The sequence below is a fragment of the Astyanax mexicanus genome, chromosome 3 (assembly GCF_023375975.1).
Source record: "Astyanax mexicanus isolate ESR-SI-001 chromosome 3, AstMex3_surface, whole genome shotgun sequence".
NCBI lineage: Eukaryota > Metazoa > Chordata > Actinopteri > Characiformes > Acestrorhamphidae > Astyanax > Astyanax mexicanus.
Window position 1 is genome coordinate 36,191,521 of NC_064410.1, and position 20,363 is coordinate 36,211,883.

Below are 20,363 nucleotides of genomic sequence, written 5' to 3' on the forward strand. Positions count from 1 at the left end.
TTTTTTTTTTTACTTGTAATGCGATTGGTTTGGACAGGTGTAAAGACGAAATAACTGCAATTGAATCCGGACCAGAACAACATTATTAAGACTCTTCTTATGCCCTATCTGGGCAGGATTAGTTTCTCAGGGCGTCCTGGAGTAATTTTTCCTTTTATGTCTGGAACGACCATGTACTCGTTTTATTCTCTGAGAAAATTACAGGCTGAATTATCTACTGTTTATCAACTGTCGCGTTTAATAAAATAGATATTTCTCCACTGCCACGCACCGTAAAACACTTTGGGCACGCATTTCCACAGAGATATATACGTAAACACAACAGTGAGTGGAAATGGAGGAGCTACTGAACGCGATGTCACTGACCGAGAAAGCCAAAAAACTCACTGGCCCTACTGTTTTTTCAATTGCAGTCCAGATCCAGGAGTTTTATCACTGAGAAACTAATCCCATCCGGATAGGGCTTTAAACAAACTACACCAAGGGGAAAACAACCCAAGTTTACAAACTCATCAACTAAATGAGGAAAACAGCCTTATACACTTTCTACAACATGCTGACACATTGTTCTTCATATAAAGATACTTAATTTCTCTTTGTGCACAAATACCAATGTGATATTTCTACAGAAATATCAAGAAATATCAAGAAATATCAAACTACAGACTATAAAAGCCTTTTTTTCTATTTCTTCTGTAAAGATGATAAGACAAGCATCTGTTTTCAAACAATCCTGCTCTAACCACTCAACATGTCCATTATCCCATAGGAATTTACAGATTGCTAGAAAAAAAAAGTATAATATAATGTATGTGTGCTGATTCAAGACAGATTTGATACAAGTCTGCATTAGATTATGCATGAATTGTTCAATTCTGATCATCACATCCAAATTTTTTACTGATATCACTCCCACACCAACACAACTGGCGTTCTTGATGGCTTAGCTTAACTTAGCTAACCTACCCCATCATAGAAAACATCTGCATTAGAAAACATGGCGACATCCCTGTTCTCTTACTAGTGTCGCACAGAGTCGCCTTATAAAAAATTGCATCTTATGTAAGACGTTTATTGATAGGGTACCTCATAATCCGGTGCACCTTATAGTGCAGAAAATAAGGTACCCTGGACTATTGTGATAATATATTATATTATATTATATTATATTATATTATATTGCCCACCTCTAGTATCAAGCCCCTCAGATAGCTCAGCAGTTAGACAGTCAGTTGGAGAGTTTCTGTTTGTAGGAGTCTCTCTACAGGAAATCCAGTCACACCAGCCTTTCCTACAGGAAGTCACCTCCAGGCATAACTGTCTCTCCCCCTTTTTCCCATCTTTCTCAGACTCATACTCTCTCTCACACACACACACACACACACACTGTGCTGAATGCTGTGTAAGGCCAACCAGCTGGCTTACTGGAGGGAAAATGTGACAGGGGCAGAAATACATAATAGCTGCACGAGAGCCGCAGTGTGGGCTGCATTTCTGCGTGTGTGTGTGTGTTAAAACCGCAGCTCTAAATCCTACAGGTCCAATCACATGACCATGTTTACCCTGCATTTTGAGTGACCGCAGGATGAGTGAGACAGAACTGGAGGGGCTGATTCTAAAAGGATTTTGCTGTGTACTCTGTGTCCTCAGCTCAGCTCTACATGCGCTTCCAGAGCCCAAACTCTTTAACCCCTCACTGCTGGGTTTGTGTCCCAGTGGAGCCAGTCTATCTGTGCTTGGTTATTGTAAACTAAATGACCAACAGTGAGAACAAAACAGGTCGTAACAGTACCACTGTTACACTTTACACTACTGGCCAATATTGGTTGGGTCATTTCTTTGTCTGTATACTCCATTAGCCTCTTTTTACCCTGTCCTTCAATGGTCAGGACCACACAGGACCACCACAGAACAGGGGGTATTGTCTGGAAGGTGGATTATTCTCAGCACTGTCAGTGTCACCACAGACATGATGGTGTGTTAGGGCGTTTTCACATCAGCATCATCTGGTCTGGTTAAAACGGACTCTGGTCCGTTTGTAACTTTTTAAATGCAGTTTGATTGAGCAAATGTCAAAACAGTAATCACACTCAGATGCGGATGAAAAGCACCTCCAGTAGCACGTCTCGGTCTGGTCCCAAACGAACTCTGGAGCGGTTCTCTAGTGGTGAGAACATAATCCGGTCTCAATTAGACCCAGTTATCAACTGTACCACTTTTATTTCAGCTAAACTGCTGATAAGGTGCAGTTTATTCTGATATATTAACACTAATTACCACAGCTATAAACAAACGTTTTGCAAACGATATGTTGTCCCTGAAATTATTGCGATGCATTTTAAGACCATTAAATAGCACAAATAAAATGATAACGTAATATCATAACAAACGAATTGCACCCTTTTAAAAGACAATCGACTTTCCATTCCTGTTCACGGACCTAATTTTGGAACCCGGAAAGTTCTCAGCTTGAACCAAACCAGGTTTAACCAGGTTATAGTCATAAATAATATATATATATATATATACACACACATTGTGAAGTGTGGAGGCAGGGGAAGCGTGGTCTGTCCCAGCTGGCCCACGTTGGACCAGCATAAAGACTTTGCCTCAGCCTTTACTCGAGAGATACGCTGATGGTGAGAGGAATGCAAAGGCAACACGAACCTAAGAGACACTAAAGTTAAATGACTAAAGCCAAACTGGGCCATTACTATGTTTCTTTAAGTTTCTTTTGGGAGTTGATTTTTCCATTTTTCACAGGAAAATTTACGTATTAAATGTATTTACTCCCCTGTGTCTATGTCTCTGTGCTTCTGCACTAGCGGGTCATGCCCACAATCACAATATATGTAAGTGCACAATATATGTAAGTGCAAACAAAATGGAGAATATCACGATTATTAAAATGATTAAGGTCATGTCCAATTATTGAACGATACGTCGATAATTCACTTTGTTGCTCTGGCGCCAGACAGCACTAACCAATCAGAGGACACAGCGTTCATGCTCGTGTGAAACCAAACCAAACCAACAGAGGGAGAAAACTCTCCTAATAAACAAACTCATCAACTGATCTGACCATAGAAACAAACGACAGGTTTAAAGCCGCCCTTTATGTGTACTGTGCTGGGAACCCGGTGGATCAGAAACAGCAGTGCTGCTGGAGTTCTTAAACAGAAGAGACAGTGACGCTTTACCTTGTCTTTGGATGAAGATTCGGAGCAGTGGGTGTGCTGTGGACACAGCCTTGCTGAAGTTTTCGTCATTGTTGATCGGCAGCAGGTCTCCATGGACGTCTGCGTATCCAATCATCACCTCCATGTTGGCGATGCGGTGGATGTGCATGATGAGCTTGAAGAACTCCTCAAACTTACCAGGCTTGACGCGATTGACAGAGAATCTGCGGAACTCCGCCCCATACTGCAAGAGAGAGAGAGAGCAGGACAATAAATTAAGATTTAGAGTCCACCTGGAACAGGTAACAAAGTATCAGACTCACATCAAAGGGGTTTCTTAAAAAAACAAATTGGTTAAAATATCTAAACTGAAAACAATAACAAGGCAAAATTGACCAAACACACATCAGCAGTATTAATTGATTCAGAGATTTAAAATTCTTGATTTCAACAAATGATCTGTAGGAAGATACTGTTAAATATGCCCAGAAAAGAATGTATCAATCAAGATTTTCTTTTCTAAGATTTACTACTCTTATGACAAAGTATCTAATACATATTAGATACAACTGGATTTTGTTATTTTATTAATTTTCTTTATTTATTAGTCTATCAAACATTTTCAACTGGCTAGCACTGCTGGAGCAGCATTAGCCACTAACTGCGCTAAGGGCTAGCTCTTTCACCATTCAGAGGTGAGTATATCAGACTGTAGCCTGCTGCTTACCCTGGCTAGCAGTGCTGGATCAGTATTAGCATTAGCCCCTAACCACGCTAAGCACTAGCTCTTTTGCTGTTCAGAGGAGAGTAAAATCAGATTGTAGCCTGCACGTTTACCATGTTAAAACAAGCTGCTTGGGACGCTAGCTAATATTGCCCTGGCTTTAGGGTTGCTAGCGCTAACGGTTGGCTGCTAATGCTAATGCTGCTGCACCCAGCCTTAGTGGAAATCTGGAAATTTAAGCTTTACTCATTCAAATAAACAGTTTTCAGGAGAGAAATCTGTGTAGTTTACAGAAGTAGTTGCAGAAAGTTAACATATGCATTTGCCTACAATAGGTGTATTCACCAGTTGTTTTCCCAATTACTTTGACTTTTATTATCCAAACATTGAAAGACTTTATTAGCACACATAAGGCTAATGCGAGAACACTGAAAGGATGGACGTATACTATTCATTTGCTGTAGACCCATGATCTTTTCACAAATATTAGAGACCCATTATCTGACGCTAAGATTTCTTATGTGTTCTACACTCCAAAATCTTAGAAAAAAGTCAGGCCATCCATATTCATGAACAGCCCTAATTTGTTAAGATCAGCACCCAACTGGTCTAGACCTGTCAGCTGTAATTCTGCACTAAATTTAGCTGTAACAGTTTTCTCAGCTTCGACACTTTCCGTACAATAAACCCATTCAAGCTTTTTCAGAGCACACAGAGTGAGTTATAACCACAGAGTTGAAAGGGAGAAAAGGTCTCTTTCCATTTAATAGAGATGGGAAGTATAGTTTAAAATGTTTATGAGTGGAAAAGTCAGGGTGAGTTCAGATCGATCCCTTTCAGTCCGTCCCCCAACAACAGCTGCAAACTAGACACAATACCGTCTCTGCGGTACGTGGCAAAAACCAAGTCCAAGACTGCAGCAGCCTGGCCATGAGACATCCTAACCAAAACAAAATTCCCACGGATTTATTTTCTTTAACATTTTAAGAATCTGAAAGTGCTGACAGTAGAAGTTAAAGCGACATTTCTTTTTCCACAGGCCCGGGATGAACCATCATCCGCTTTCTTACACAAACTGTCCTGATAAACGTGACGGCTCTGCTCTCTGAAATCAGGAAATGGAGAAAAAGGAGACAGGGACACAATAGAACAATGCTGGTCGATCTGCAGACACAGCAAAGCTCTTCAAATGACAACAACCGCACACCAGCGGGACATCACACTGCAAGGCCTCAGCAACTTCTTTTAAGAATAGATACTGTGTGCAGGTGGACAGAACAAATAGCCCAGAGGTGACTGTCTCCTGATCAGCAAGGGCTGCATAATATGTACAACTCTGGGGAAAAAAATAAGAGATCACTTAAAAATTATGACTTTCTTTGATTTTACCACATTGAAAACCTCTGGAATATAATCGAGAGGAAGATGGATGATCATAAACCATTAAACCAAGCTAAACTGCTTGAATTTTTGCACCAGGAATAGCATAAAGTTATCCAAAAGCAGTGTATAAGACTGGTGGAGGAGAACATGCATGAAAATTGTGACTAAAAAAAAAAGTTTTCCACCAAAGAATTCCACCAAATATTGATTTCTGAACTCTTAGTTGAAGTATGGCGCCAAACTTACACAATCCCATCATCCCATAGCCAACAAAATAGCATATGGGACAAAATTAAAGCTCTTTACATACAACAAAGTAAGAAATACATTGTTACTGTGAATATTTTAGGTTTTTATGCAGGGTCTTTACCTTACAGACATTCCCTCCATGTGAATGAGGAGAAAAGACAACGGTTGATGGTTGTAATATGAATGGGAGTTCACACTCAACATGGCATCTGTTTACAGATAGTCCAAACCCTTAAAAAAAAAAAAGAGCCAGTAGTAATGCTGTGTAGAGTCAACAATACTGTTGAAGCTCATACCACTCCACTAGAACCACTTCTAGTGGTTTGTAGATCACTATGTCAGTCAATTATGGAGCTTCAAAAATTCCAGTGCCCTTGATTTCCATTGCAAAGGGTAAACAGCGAGACTGATTTAGGTCAAGAACACAAAAACATAACATTCAAGAATCTCCACTTCTAATACTCAAACTAAATAAATGTAAGACATTTAAGATCATAAGCTGTAAGATCAACGTTTCAAGACTCATCCCTTTCATTTAAGGTCATGTTAAGACAAGTCCTGGGTGGATATGACAACAAGTCTGCACAGGCATGAAAGCGAAGCCCAAGCCCGACACGTGCCTCAACGTTTGAGACCCAACTCAATCAAACCTGATTGAAACCTGAACCAGACCTGAAATTGTTATTCATTTTAGCCCAGAAAAAGAGTAAAAGAGAGAGGGTGATAGGGTGTGACAGAACACACCTATTATGAATAGAAAACACTGAGCCTAGGCCTGAGGCTATACGTGAAAAAGCAGCCGCAAACCAGACTGAACCTAGCCTGTAATTCAGGGGGGGAATCCATGGGCTGAAATTTAGAGAAGCTAGCTCAATCCCTGTACCAGCAAGAAGCCAGTAAGAAACTGGGAGGATTGGGGCTGAAGGAGTAAAGGAACAGTGCTTTCTCCTCCCTTATCGTGGATATTTGGGCGCTTTTCCACCGGCATGGTGCCGGTGCTGGTGCCAGGTTCCCGAACGGTTCTTTGCGTTTCCACCGCAAAATCACAGGTTCTGGGCCAGAAAAGCCGGTTCCGGTCTGGAACCAGCGAACCTGTGACGCGAGCGTTGAAGCATCTCCGGGGCAAAGTTATTTACAAACCTCACCTCCATTCACAGCTAAGAGAAGCAGAAGCAGCTAAATGAATGAAATGAATCAACAGTGGTCCACTGAGGAGAGCAGCACAAGTTTTAAGAGGAACTTGGGTTCTGCCATGTTGTTTTCAAATCGCCCCCCGACTTCTGTTTACGCCCACATTCACATGCGTAGTGAGTGACTCCTTAAAACAGTGGAAACACGGGCCGGTTCTTAAAAGGTTTGCAGGTTAGCAGGAACCTGCTCCGGCACCAGCACTTTTTTGGTGGAAAAGAAGTATCTGAGACGCCCTTGAGTAAGGCACCTAAATGCCAAAATACAGTTCTGTGTCGTACCTACAACGTAGCCTACGCGTCATTGTGTACCCTATGCTGTAGCTGTAGACGTGTGCCTACCTGGAAATATAACCACAGCCGCAGCTATGACTGGTCCGCTGGGCCTCGCATTCCCATCCACATATTCCCACTGTCATGGTTTAAACTGAAAAGTGACGTAGAGTCTCTGTCTAGTGCTACGGCGTCGGTCCAACGCAGATGTATAAATTGGCCTTAAACTTCTACTGCCCTAATCACTAGTGCAAGTGTGTTCACTGCCATGGATGGGTTAAATGCGGACGATGTGTCCAGTTGCAGTGTTGTGCAATCTAACTGATTATACGCTATAAATAAAATAAAATAAAAAGTTCACCAACTTCCCAAGAAACTCCACAAAATGCTATAAAATTCTGAAAAATATTGATTCTACTAATTTCTTGGCTAAATTTGTGTAACAGCAGAATATAAATTGATTGTGCAGTGTTACATCAGGAGATGGCTTGGGAACGGCGACACTTGTATAAGTTGTGAGGTGCTACCTTGTGAGAAAGGCACGAGTAAACACAAATGCCCACATGATAATGGCAAGGCAACACGAATTATAAGAGTTTGTGCGAGTTGTGATGGTTGGTGAAGATTGGATGGGCAATTGCATGAACCACAAATACACAATAGCTGAAGGTATTACCACCCACAGTGGACAGTGTAGTGGGTGGCAATGATCGTGACTAGCAGTGCTTGGAAAGAATTGTCCATTTGAATAGGTAAAAGAAGAAATTGGAAGAAATCAAACCCACATTGAATGCAAAGTCACAATACTGGGACTCAATACTAATTCCTGTCCCATCACTCAGCAGTGCTCTCAGGAGTTTTGGACCCCAAACTAACCTTTAGGCTTCATTCCAAAAACTTAAAACTAAAAGCTGAAAAACAAAATGTCAAACCCCAAATATATTTTGGCTGAGAGACAACATCTGAGCTAAAAGAAGAACCTTTTAAAATCTGTTTTTCAGCCAAACTCTTGCATTAACTTAAAACACACCACATGTTTTCTTCCCACGATCTAAATTAAGCACATACGTCGACGCCCACACATTACCGCCAGCTAAACACACTGTAGTAACGCAGTAGTAAACACGAACTGTCCGTCTGGCTCGGATGCTCTTCACGACCACCAAAATCATCACAAGCTGAGGTCAAGCTGAGGTCAGGATTGTGGTCATGTGACTCTTCTCCTAAGGCTTGCTGCTTGTGGAGCAGGGAGCGTGGGCAGCCCAGAAAAACACAGGCCTCGCTTTGTCTGTCTGAATAACGCTGAGCTCCAGCAGCCCCCAGCACGCTAACTGCACTGCACGGCTGTAATTAAGCTCACAGTAGGGGAAGCCAGAACCAGCCAGCAGCAGCAGCAGCAGCAGCCTGTGATTACTGTATGAAATATGAACGCAGGGCTGGTGGGGTGGAGCAGAGGAGCGCTGTGGCAGGTGTGTGATCAGGCTAACCACACTGGAAAACACCATACAGAAAAGATTCATATTGTCGCTGTCCAATAAAAAAAAACGTATCTCCAAAACAGCACCTTTACAGGAGAGATAGAAAATCTTAATTTTAAAAAGCCAATGTAAAAAGAGTTAGTTTCAGGTCATTTTGGAGGAGAATCTATATAGGCTATATTGATTTTTTTTTTTTTTTTACACAGTGTAAATTCCTTTCCAGACAGGATTTCTCCACTGCCACGCACCGTAATTACACTTTGGGTGTGTGTTTCCACGGAGATCCACATAAACACAATAGCAGTGGAAATTGAGGAGCTACTGAACGTGATGTCACGTGACTCACTGTTCCTCCTGTTTTTTTCAATTGCAGTCCAAATGCAAGAGTTTTATCACTGAGTAAAAGTGTGAAATATTTTTCACAGACGTCCCCCTGAGTAACTTATCCTGTCCGGATAGGGCTTAAGAGACAGTTTAGCTCTTTAAATGATGTAGTAACTAAAAATCGACAAAAATGGACATATGGACATGTATGAATTTTTTTTTTTAATTCAGTGTTGTGTCATATCACAAAGAGTATCGTTATCGTGAAAATACCATGAAATATCGTGATATTATTTTAGGGCCATATCGCCCACCCCTAATGTAGGTACAGTGCCAATTACAAGTTTGCACACACCTTTGTTCACTGTTTTCTTTATTAATTATTCTTTATTTTCTAATATTAAAAGACATGAAATAAGGGGACATATATGGAATTATGTAGTAAACAAAAAAAAAGTGTTTGGCCTCTACAATCCCCTGACATAACTCAACTGAGATGATGATTTGGGATAAGCTGGAGCTTCGCAGCATGAAAGAAAAGCAGCAATTTGTTTATCACCTTCAGAAACTCCTTCAAGACGCTGAGAAACTATTCTAGGTGACACTACCTCATGAAGACACTGAGATTAATATATCAAGAGTGTGCAGATCTGTAATCAAAGCTAAAAGTGCTACTTAGAAGAATCTATAGTATACAACATATTCTGGAATGTTTAACACATTTTTTTTTACTGTTTTCTAAATAATCTTGCATGTGTTCCTGTAGAGATTTAATATATTAATATTAAACTTACAAAAATCGTAAAAAAAAAAAAAAAAAACACACACACACATTAAATGAAAAGAGTAAGCCTGTCACAATAATTACATTATCGACTTATCGTTCAATAAATGAACATGACCTCAATCATTTTAATAATCGTGATATTGGCCATTGTCTTTGCACTGACAAAATGCACTTACATATATTGTATTTATTAGGAAAAATGGCCTCCATCAACACCTAAAACTAACTTAAAGAAACATAATAACGGCCCAGTGCGGCTCTAGTCACTTTTCACTTTAGTGTTTCTTAGGTTTGTGTTGCCTCAGCCTTCTTCTCACTGTCAGCGTATCCTTTGAGTTAATGCTGGGGCAAAGGTCTTTATGCTGGTCCAATATGGGCCAGCTGAGACAGGCCGAGGATCCAAATCATGGTCTGATTATAAATTAATATAACTATTTTGTTTCAAGCTTGGAACTTTTCAGGTTCCAAAATTAGGCCCGTGAACAGGAATGGAAAGTTATTGTCTTTAATTATATTAGTGCCATTTAATGGTCTTATAATGCCAACAATATGGTTTATCACAATAATTTCTGGGACGACATATCGTTTGCAAAAAATTGTAATCGTGACAGGCCTAGAAAAGAGGTGTGTTCAAGGATTACAGGATTTACGGTATGCACTTTATACACAAAGCAATGTATCTGGTGTATAGGAAAGTTTTCTGTGGTTTGTAAGAAAACGTGCAAAACAACAAAAAGTAAACGTCTAGAACTGGAGAGTATGTTCATTCTGCTTTCGTTGGTGTAAATTATAAAAAGTCAGCTTATATTCTATTTCACACCTGAGTGTGCAGCAGACAGTATTTGTAGTGTAAATAAGACAATGTCACATGTTATTTCAGTTGGATCCAAAGCAGTGCGGAATGGTTTCAGTACACTGGCGTAAGTAAACGAAGTCAGTGTTTCGGAGAGTGTTTGCACAACCTGTGACCACCCTACACCCTACACCCTACACCCTCTCTCTCTCTCTCACACACACACACACACACACACACACACACACACACACACACACACACACACACACACACACACAAACACACACACAAACACACACACAAACACACACACAAACACACACACAAACACACACACACACACGTACAGGTCTCGAATCACAGACGGCCACATCTGAGCCAACTTGAGGGGAATTCCACCGAGTTTCAACATTTCTCCATAAATTAGGGCTTAAAATATATAAACTGACTCTTCCAGAGAGGGTCTGGTGTTAAACTGTCGACTGTAGAAAAACTTTAAGGTGGTGACGGGAACCAGGGGGCCACCATGGTGTTGTTCAGGTGGCCCCTGGTTCCCATCACCAAGCATAGATATTTTATTTACCCTCCAAAACCAGCAGTGAACCTACACCTATGAAGTAACAGAACTTAAAAAAGAAACATAATAATAAAAATTATGCATCATAGACTAGTACACATACTCTGGATGGAAACTAGTGAATTATAGCTGTTTTCTAAGCTGGATTTCACACTGATGGTTAATGACAGACTAAAGGTTTCTTAGATAGAGTAAGTAAGTGTTGTTATTTGCTATGTTTATCAATTATGTAGGTTATTATGAAGCTTTATTCTGAAGCCTAAAATGTACGGTAGGTTAGCCGTGATGTTAACAGTCAGGCTCAGCCAGGTTAACATACAATAAAACAAAATAAGTGGGGATATTTGCAATGTTACAGCAATGCAGAGGACAAAACTAGACAAACAATATCCAACATATAGTCTAAAAACCATGGTTCCCCAGAATGTGTGTATTGTGGTAAGCAGTGACCAATGATGTAGCATTTATCGTATTTTTTGCACTGTAAGTTGCACTTAAAAACTTTTAATTTTCCCAAAAATCATCAGAGTGCCTTATAATCCAGTGTGCCTTATGTACAAATTTTACCAGTCAGGTTGTAGGGAGCAGTAAAGCCACTCTGTTGAAATGCAGTGTTATACAGGACTTTCAGTTTAGGTATCATGCCGTATTAGCATGAACCGCTAACCGCTCAAAGTGCTAGCTCTTTGGCTGCACAAAGGTGACAATTATTGGTCTGTAGTCTGCTGCTAACCCCGGCTAGTACTGCTAGCACGGTATTAGAATTTATCCGCTAGCCATTACCTGCTAATGCTAATGCTCCTGCTTTAGTGTAATTCTAGAAATCTAAGCTTACTGTAAATAAACGGAAGTGCTTTACTCACCCATATAAACAGTTTTCAAGAGAGAAATCTGTGTAGATTTACATCCAACGCTCATTTGCCTGACTTATCGGATTTTTTTTTTCTTTTTTAAGAATTAGTTTTGTTTACTTAACTTAGCTTAGCTTTACATTCTGAAAACCTGGCGACAAACCTGTTATTAGTGTCGCATAAGATGCGCCTTATAGTCCGGTGTGCCTTATGATTGAAAATAAACCAGAAAATAGACGTTTATTGATAGTGCATTTTATAATCTGGTGCGCCTTATAGTGCAAAAAATATGGTAAGTTAACACAGAAGTTACAATTAAAATCTTTGATGCTAACGGACACAGCAGCCAGCCTTGACAGTGTTGGAACACATTAGCTGCAATGCTAACAGCTGGCATTGACAGCCTGGAGCATGATAGCCGCAATGCTAACAGTGTTTCTGAGCAGGATTAATTACAGAACCTGTAACCTGCGTTCATTAAAGGGAATATCCAGAGCAATCTAGAGTGAATTTAGGTAGTTTGTAAGAGGAGTGGAGGACTTGTTATTGTCATATTCAATATGAATAAGAAGAAATTGCACATGGTATAATAATCATGCATTTAAATAAATAGTATACCATAAAATGGCTAACTGTTGCAACCTAAATTACTTATGAAGGAACTTCTGGTCACTTTAGCAATTAATCAAGTAATTGTACATTTTATAATCATTTTTAAAGACTTCAAAGTCTTAAACATAATGACAAATAAGCTAAAATAACCTTTAAGAAGGATTATTTGGTGTATAATGGGAGTGTAATGGGGGCTATAATTCCAACCAAGCTCTCACACTGAAGCCATATGTGTAGACTATCCAAAGTTTGATGATCTGTGCTTCTGACTCCAGATATCCAGCTTCACTGAAGAATACCTGCATTGCGAAACATCATCATCAACACCTGAGTAAAACCACAGAGCTCAGGCAACGTTCCCAGCAGCCCACATCCCCTTACAAGTCCAGGCAGGCTGAGTTCTTGCGTTATACATGTTCTAGTTTGAGATGTTCTGGTTGAGAGACTTTTTTTTGCCATGACGCTGAACAGCCCTAAGTTTCCTATCTTATCAAGTTTCAACATTACTGTCTGTCTGTGAGCACGTCTCCCGGAAACGTGGATAAAGGCTGGAGGAGGAGGAGGAGATGCAGGCTGTGAAGACTGGAAGACTGCTATTTGACACATTTTTGTTTTCTTTTGATAATAGGGGTGTAAACAGGGGTGCAGGATGATATTGGAATCAAATAGAATATATTCATATTTGTATTACACACATACTTTTTAAGTTAATTTCACTCAATTGTGTCAACCAAGGCTTTAAAAGACAAAAAATGTAGACCAAAATTAGGGCCTATTTTTTTTATTTTTTATTATTGTGATAATGTTTATAGATGAACCACCTTTAAGTGTGGTACACAATTACACAGAATATAATCTACTTCTTGATTGCTAAACATGTTAAAACCCAAGACTTGAGATCATTATTGTTGCTGTTCCTTAAATTTGAACGAAAGGAGAGTTAATGCTATCCATTTTATTATACATGAAAAAAAAATCTACAATACGCCATGGTATTGTAAAAAGGGTATTGTATTTAACAATAACTACTGGACTGGACTGGATAAAGAGAAGACCAGCTCATGATAAAGGATGTCAAGCAAAAGCAAGACAGCTGGCTCCTCCAGTCTCACCGTCAGTTTTCATCTTATCTACCCACCAGTCTCTCTCAAAACAAGAGGCTTCCTCTGCCAGTGAGACAGGAACTCAATGACGGCATCCTGTGACGCTACAGAGAGTGTTTGCAGTGATATGAGGAGATTAGTGAGGTCAGAGCAGGGAATCTCTGAACGTGTGCTGAGCAACACATCCTCTGTGTTCTTTCAGCAATGTTCCGAAACGTACCTGCCGTCATCACGGGCGGATCTGTGAGCAAAAGCGAAACTGTGATTGGGAGATTAAGGGTGGGGGTGGGAATATATATTGGAATATTGGTCCTAAAGTGTTTCTTTATTAAAGCAAACCTAATGTGAATTTCTAATGTGGTTTTACCTGGTTAAGTTGCCATTTTAAGCACTTATTTATCAATTCTAATCCTCTGAAAGACTAAACAGATTTTTTTCTGTTCTCTGTAATCTTAAAAGAAGTGATTCATGTCTCCTCTGATTTTTCATGACATCATCATGAGCCAGCAGGCAGAGCAACATCATACACAGCTCTAGAAAAAAAAAGAGACCACCTAAAAATGATGAGTTTCTTTGATTTTACCAAATTAAAAACCTCTGGAATATAAATCAAGAGGAAGATGGATGATCACAAGCCACTAAACCAAACTGAACTGCTTGAATTTTTGCACCAGGAGTGGCATAAAGTTATCCAAAAGCAGTGTGTAAGAATGGTGGAGGAGAACATGCCAAGGGTTATTCCACCAAATACTGATTTCTGAACTCTAAAACCTCAGCCATTTCTCATTTTCTGCAAATAAATGCTCTAAATTACAATATTTTTATTGTGGAATTTGGGAGAAAGGTTGTCTGTATTTTATAGAATAAAACAGCAATGTTAATTTTACTTAAACATATTCCTATAAAGAGCAAAATCAGAGAAACTGATTTAGAAACTGAAATGATCTCTTAATTTCTTCCAGAGCTGTAATACCATTGGAAATGTCAGCTAAACCAACTGATAAATTGTTACACTGTGTTAGTCATTAGTCATTCCCAAAGACTAGCTAGGACTGAATCATTCTCAGCACATCAGAAAAACTGGGACTTCAAAATTGGCCATTTGTTTACTATTGGCTATTTAGTTTTCACCTGTGGACTGGAAACTGCATGGTATGTTTTATCAAAATATAAGCATACATAAAAATAATGGAATTATAATTATTTTGCCAATATTTTAAACCAATATTTAAAGACATATTTATTGTGTGCCAGACAAGAACCAGACAACACTGGCCATGATACTACAATCAACGCTGGCCATGCAACTTAAAAACGGAAAAAATAAAAGCTTGCTTTTTATTTATTGTTATTATTTTTAAAGTTATAAAGTTATAGCAAGGGGCCTAATCTCCCTTAAGTTATAAATGAGTATATCGGCAGATACATACATGTGCATTTTTAATATCAGATATCAGATATCAGCATCGGCCCCCAAATTCCCACATCGGCACATCCCATCAGTGCAGGAAATTTACAGTTTATAATTGGGTACCTTAAACGGGATAGTCAAACACATTTGTTTAAAATGCAGATATTCAAATAGCAGAAATGACCAGTCCAGCCCCTCTAACAATCAGGACAGCAGCTCTCGCCCCACAAGCTGAGTCAGTTTCACACAGAATAACAGTTGGGTCGTTCACACTTCAATAAGTGCTGCCCCTTTCAGGTTTCTGTGAGAGAGCTGGTTAATCCACATCTCTCCATCATTGAAACTGGACTATCTATGTAGTTTCAAGAGAAGGGAATCTTAATGGGTGCCTCTTGTCTTCACAGAGCCAGACACTGGCTCCTTTCATTGCCACCAGCAGCAGGCATTCCAGTCTCTGTTATGAATTAGAGCATGGCTGAATACTACGGCGCGCTGATCAGACAATGGCAACCCAGGACTGGGCACTATGCCCACACATTCCACCAATTAAGACCTTCACGTCCACAACCACAACATTACACATTTTGTCTACAGAGACTAGCAGGTGTATAAACTCTGAAAGCCCATTCCTGCCAGGAAGAGAAGAGGGGAAAATATAACATTGAATAGGGTTTTATTCATTATCATTTCCAAAACCTGGACTTAATAACTTAAAATAACGACAAGCTTATGCCAAAATTAGATGTTCCATTTCAAATTACTATTTTATCCCAAAAGAACCCATGATCATCTATGTGTCACAGAACCTTCAAAAGCTGCACAGTGTGTGAAGGTGTTTTTTTCCCATATAACCTTATTTCCAGAATGTAGGTGGGCTGGGTTAGTGTTACAGACAAAACTAGTTAATTTAATTATTATTATTATTTTTTCTGCGAGACTGTTCCAAGCATTTGAACAATTCAAATGCTTTAATTAATGTTTTACATTCCAACAACTAGCTCTGACCTGATTTCTTGTTGTTGTTGTTTCATCTATGTTACATCAGGATTTTTATAAATTATTAAAAATATTTATTTGCCCACAGTAAGAAAAGTTGCTGTTTACTGATTTTTTCTTATTCAAATTTGAATTTAGTATCATTATTCAGAAATGGGCCTGTGCTCTTAGTGGTTAATATATTTATTAAAAATAAGTAATTCTTTTGAAATATGAGAAAAATAATGTTTTTTTAATTAAAACTGGAAAAGTGCATTTCCTGAAGGAAACGCAGGATACTTGCACAGCTAATTTGGTTCCCACTGGTCTCTAAGGTGAAGCTATGTGTTGCTATCAAGTGGTTTCTATCAATGCTGTTCACAGGATTTTGTTAGTTTCCAAATTTTGGTTGGTTAAATGATGGCAAACACTGCTGTGTCAACAAGATTTGGATAAATGTTGGCAGTCCAAAAACATTAAGCTCTGTGGTGGAATGCAAATGTGTTTGACTAATGTGTACACAAAGTTTTGACCAAAATGTGAGGTGCCATTACTTTTACTCTTAAACTATTTGGTCAGAAATATAGGAATTCTAAACATTTTTATTAGAATTATAGTTTATAGTTTAGTTGTTAAAGCAATGTGCAACCAAAATAATGACTTCAATTCAAGTACATCATTTGGAGATCGGATTATTCTGAGATACTATGTTGAATGTGAAAAATAACTACTCTGAAATATCAGTCAATTAAAGACATGTTGCTGCAAGAAACAGAAGAAGGAAAATAATCCTCTTCCTCTACATGGTGAGAATGAGCAGATAGCTGAGGCACCTGCAAACCATGCCACATCAATAACATACAATCAGTGACAGTTACCACAGACAATCTTTAAAAAAAAGAAGAGAAACTCCACTGCAATAATACACACATTTAAAATAAAAACCAATGGCCAAACATTGAGTGCGTGACAATCAACTATACGCTACAGATGCAGCAGACAGACAGAGATCAGATCACGCAGGTCAACATACAGACAGTGGGCTGGATCTGGTCCGATCAAGGTTCTAATCTGCATGAACACACAGACAGCCATTTAGCTAGATGTGGGAAAACACAGTCAAACCTAACAGCAGAACCAATTTAAAACCTGCGAGACTTCTGAATTAGTAAGAACACTGCCTCAGTCCACTTAACGTTTAAAAGCTTTCACTGTGTTTTAATGCACAACATAATTTTTACACATTTGGTGTGTCACACCATGTGGGAATTCATTTAAAAAATACTAATTACAGTATTTCTGACTGTTGCCTCACTAACGTAGGGCTTAATGATCTACAGAAATGATATCTAGCACAATGCACACCTGCAGAGTCAAAACAAACTCTGAAACTGGTCTAGATAAAGTTAATTTGCATTGTTTTACACTATATGGACAACAGTATTACAACACTTGCTCATTTACTGTTATTTCTGAAATCAAGGGTATTAAAAATTATTATTTAATTAAAAATTAAAAATCCTGCTTTTTTGGGGAAGAGAAACTGTATCTGCTTCCCAGGGAATACAACCCCACTGCACCATAACTAAATGCTGAGAGGATTTAAACTCCTCTAGTCCATGTCTAGTATTAGGCACAGTGTCAAAAGGTTCATTTTTATCTGCTCCAGAGTGTCTGACTCTACTGCCAATTCTTTTCTACAGGGACTAGACAAGCAGCGTGTGCATTTGCACATTTTTATCGGCAATGAGAGTAATTTAAAGTAGCTGAGTGCATAGAAGGGGTGTTCACAAACATTTGGATATAGGATGTAGTGTATTATAGCTTTGACAGAGGCTGTAATTATTGTAGTTAGTCAGTCAGTGATACAGTTATGTTCTTTTTTTTTTCATTTGTCTGCTGTGTATATAGTGTAAGAATGATATTAGAGATGCACCAATGTCAATGCCGATTTTCAATATTACACATGTATTTATCTGCCAATTCCGATATATATACTTATAACTTACAGAGAGAATGGACACCCTGGTATAACTTTAAAGCTAATAAAAATAAATAAAAATGAGCTTAAAATCAATGGTAGTAGTGCAGTCAATGTAGAGAGAAAGTATCGGTTTTAAAAAAGCAATTATCGACAGATAGTGATATAATTCTGATATCATCATGCATCTCTAGATGTTATGCTTTTTTTTATTTTTAAAAAATGGAAAGATTTGGATGTGGCCCAATATCTCAAAAGACCTTGCCACTCCTGAACTAGATAGACAAACACTAAAGGATGACCAGTGATTGTAAACCTGCCCTTGAAAAGGGTTCAGTAAACAATCAGATGAGTTTAAAAGATACACACTGCAAGCAAAATATAGAAGAAATCTACATGACATCTGGACAGTGGGCCCTTTACTCCAGGGGATTCTTGGACAGGCTCAAGTCCATTTTGGAGATATTCCTGCTCATGCACCTGATTCAAATCAACCGTTCAATAAGTGTGTGTGTTCCTAGTCTAGGAAATCCCCAAACTGCACAGTTAAAGCAAGTTTACAGTTAAAGAGAGAGATGTTGTCAGAAGAGCTGTTTTAGACTACTGTATTATACTGACTATAATAAGGCACACCATCAATGAAAGTCTATTTTCTGGTCTCTTTCCATACATAAGGCACATTTTAGGTGACAATAGTAAGGAACAAGGGTGTTGCCATATAAGCAAAACATTTACTTTTAAAGTAAAATGAGCAATGGGTGTTAAACTACACAGATTTCTCTCCTGAAAACTGTTAATTTGTGTAAGTAAAGCGCTTTCATTTACTTACAGTAAGCTTAGATTTTCAGTAGTAGATTGCCAGATGACATGGCTCTCCATCACTGATTGTAGAGACTTCACACTAGACCTCAAGCAGCTTGAACTGTGTTTCTCCACTCTATTCTGGTCCCTTGATTTCCAAACGAAATGCAAAATTTACTGATGATTAGTGATGGTTTGGAGAGACATGTCATCTGCTGGTGTTGATCCACTGTGTTATATAAAGTCAGAAGTCAGTGCAGTTTTGTTTTCCAGATAAATCTTACAGCACTTCATGCTTCTCTCTGGTGTCAACTTTTATGGAGATTGCTGATTTCATTTTCCAGCAGGACTTGACACACTGCCCACACTGCCAAAAGTACCAATAGGTCTTATATAATATTCTAATTTCCTGAGAAAATGATTTTTGGGTTTTCATTGGCTGTAAGCCATAATTATCAACAATAAAAAAAAACTCTTAAAATAGGTCACTTTGTGTTCAATACATCTATATAGCATATGCGTTTCATATTTTTAACTGAATTAGTGAAATAAAGTAACTTTTTAATGATAATCAATTTACTTTATTTATTTAGATGCACTAGTTGCTACTCTGCTAGCAGTCTGGCTGCTTGTAGATGCAGCATAAACAACTCAAACACCCCAAATATTAACTCAGAAACAGCAGGTATGTGATGAAAAGTAGTTATCACTAATACTGAGTGTCAGAAGACACACAGTGGAGGACAGCTCAGAGCAGAGAGCTAATATTAGTTAGGTTAGTGAGTTGACATGGGGGCTAGCTACATTAGCCCACCTTTACCTACTTAAAAAAACACTATTTCACCAGTGTTTTAAGAAGAGTAAACACAGTACTTTTAAACCCAAAGCCCTCCAGACCTACCTTACTCTTCACCTCCACCGCGTCCAGCTCCAGCGGCCGTAAAGGCTGCGATTTATTAAAGCTGCGGTTCATTTTGATCTGAAGCTCCAAAGTTCCCAGACTGAGCCCGACCCTCGGCTCGGGGGCTCGAGGGAGAGAAGACGAGCGCCTATATCCCACAAACTCCCACTAGTTCTCGGTGTGCAGGAGCATGAAGTCCTCGGGGAGTCCGCTACACCGCAGCTCGCAAACTTTCACAGAAAAATAAAAGCGTTACAGAGCCCAAAAGCAGCGTCTCAGTCAGGGACACTCACTTTAACTTTACTGAATGACATCACCACCGTGTCTCTCCATGAACTCAGCCACAGCTCCTCCAACTGGCTTCACACCCGTACTCCGTACCCGTACTCAGAAAACGCTCCCTTTAACGTGATTGGCTATTTTCGTGGAAATATCCCGCCTTCGGCATTGTGATTGGTCCTTTGGTTCGATGGAGGCGGGGTTTTGTCTATCCATTGACGCCGCTTTAGTATTTTAGCTAAGTTTGTTTTATTTATGCATTTTTTTGCAGTAACATTATGCATACAGTTATCTATATATAAATGGTATATAAATATAAATGTGATCTCGTATGAATTATAAATAATTTATTATGACAACAAATAAATAGGTATCCAAAATTAAGAAGCAATGAAAAAAAAATAAAATAAAATAAAAACAAAAAAACAAGAAGAAACTTGATATAAAGTTAGTAAAGTTGTACTGCAAATTTGAGCAATAATACAAAAAAAA

The 20,363-nt window shown here is 38.9% G+C and overlaps 1 protein-coding gene across 1 annotated transcript in view; it reads right to left on the bottom strand.

Moving 5' to 3' along the window:
• pard6gb (par-6 family cell polarity regulator gamma b) overlaps positions 1-19,947 on the bottom strand; it is a 66,890-nt gene extending 46,943 nt beyond the window's left edge. The window contains exons 1-2 of the mRNA XM_007228517.4: positions 19,593-19,947; positions 3,201-3,423 (exon numbers count right to left, since the gene is read on the bottom strand). Coding sequence (XP_007228579.2) covers positions 3,201-3,423; positions 19,593-19,664 — 295 coding nt within the window. The 5' untranslated portion in view covers positions 19,665-19,947. The remainder of the gene's footprint in view (positions 1-3,200; positions 3,424-19,592) is intronic.
• Positions 19,948-20,363: the final 416 nt, after the last annotated feature.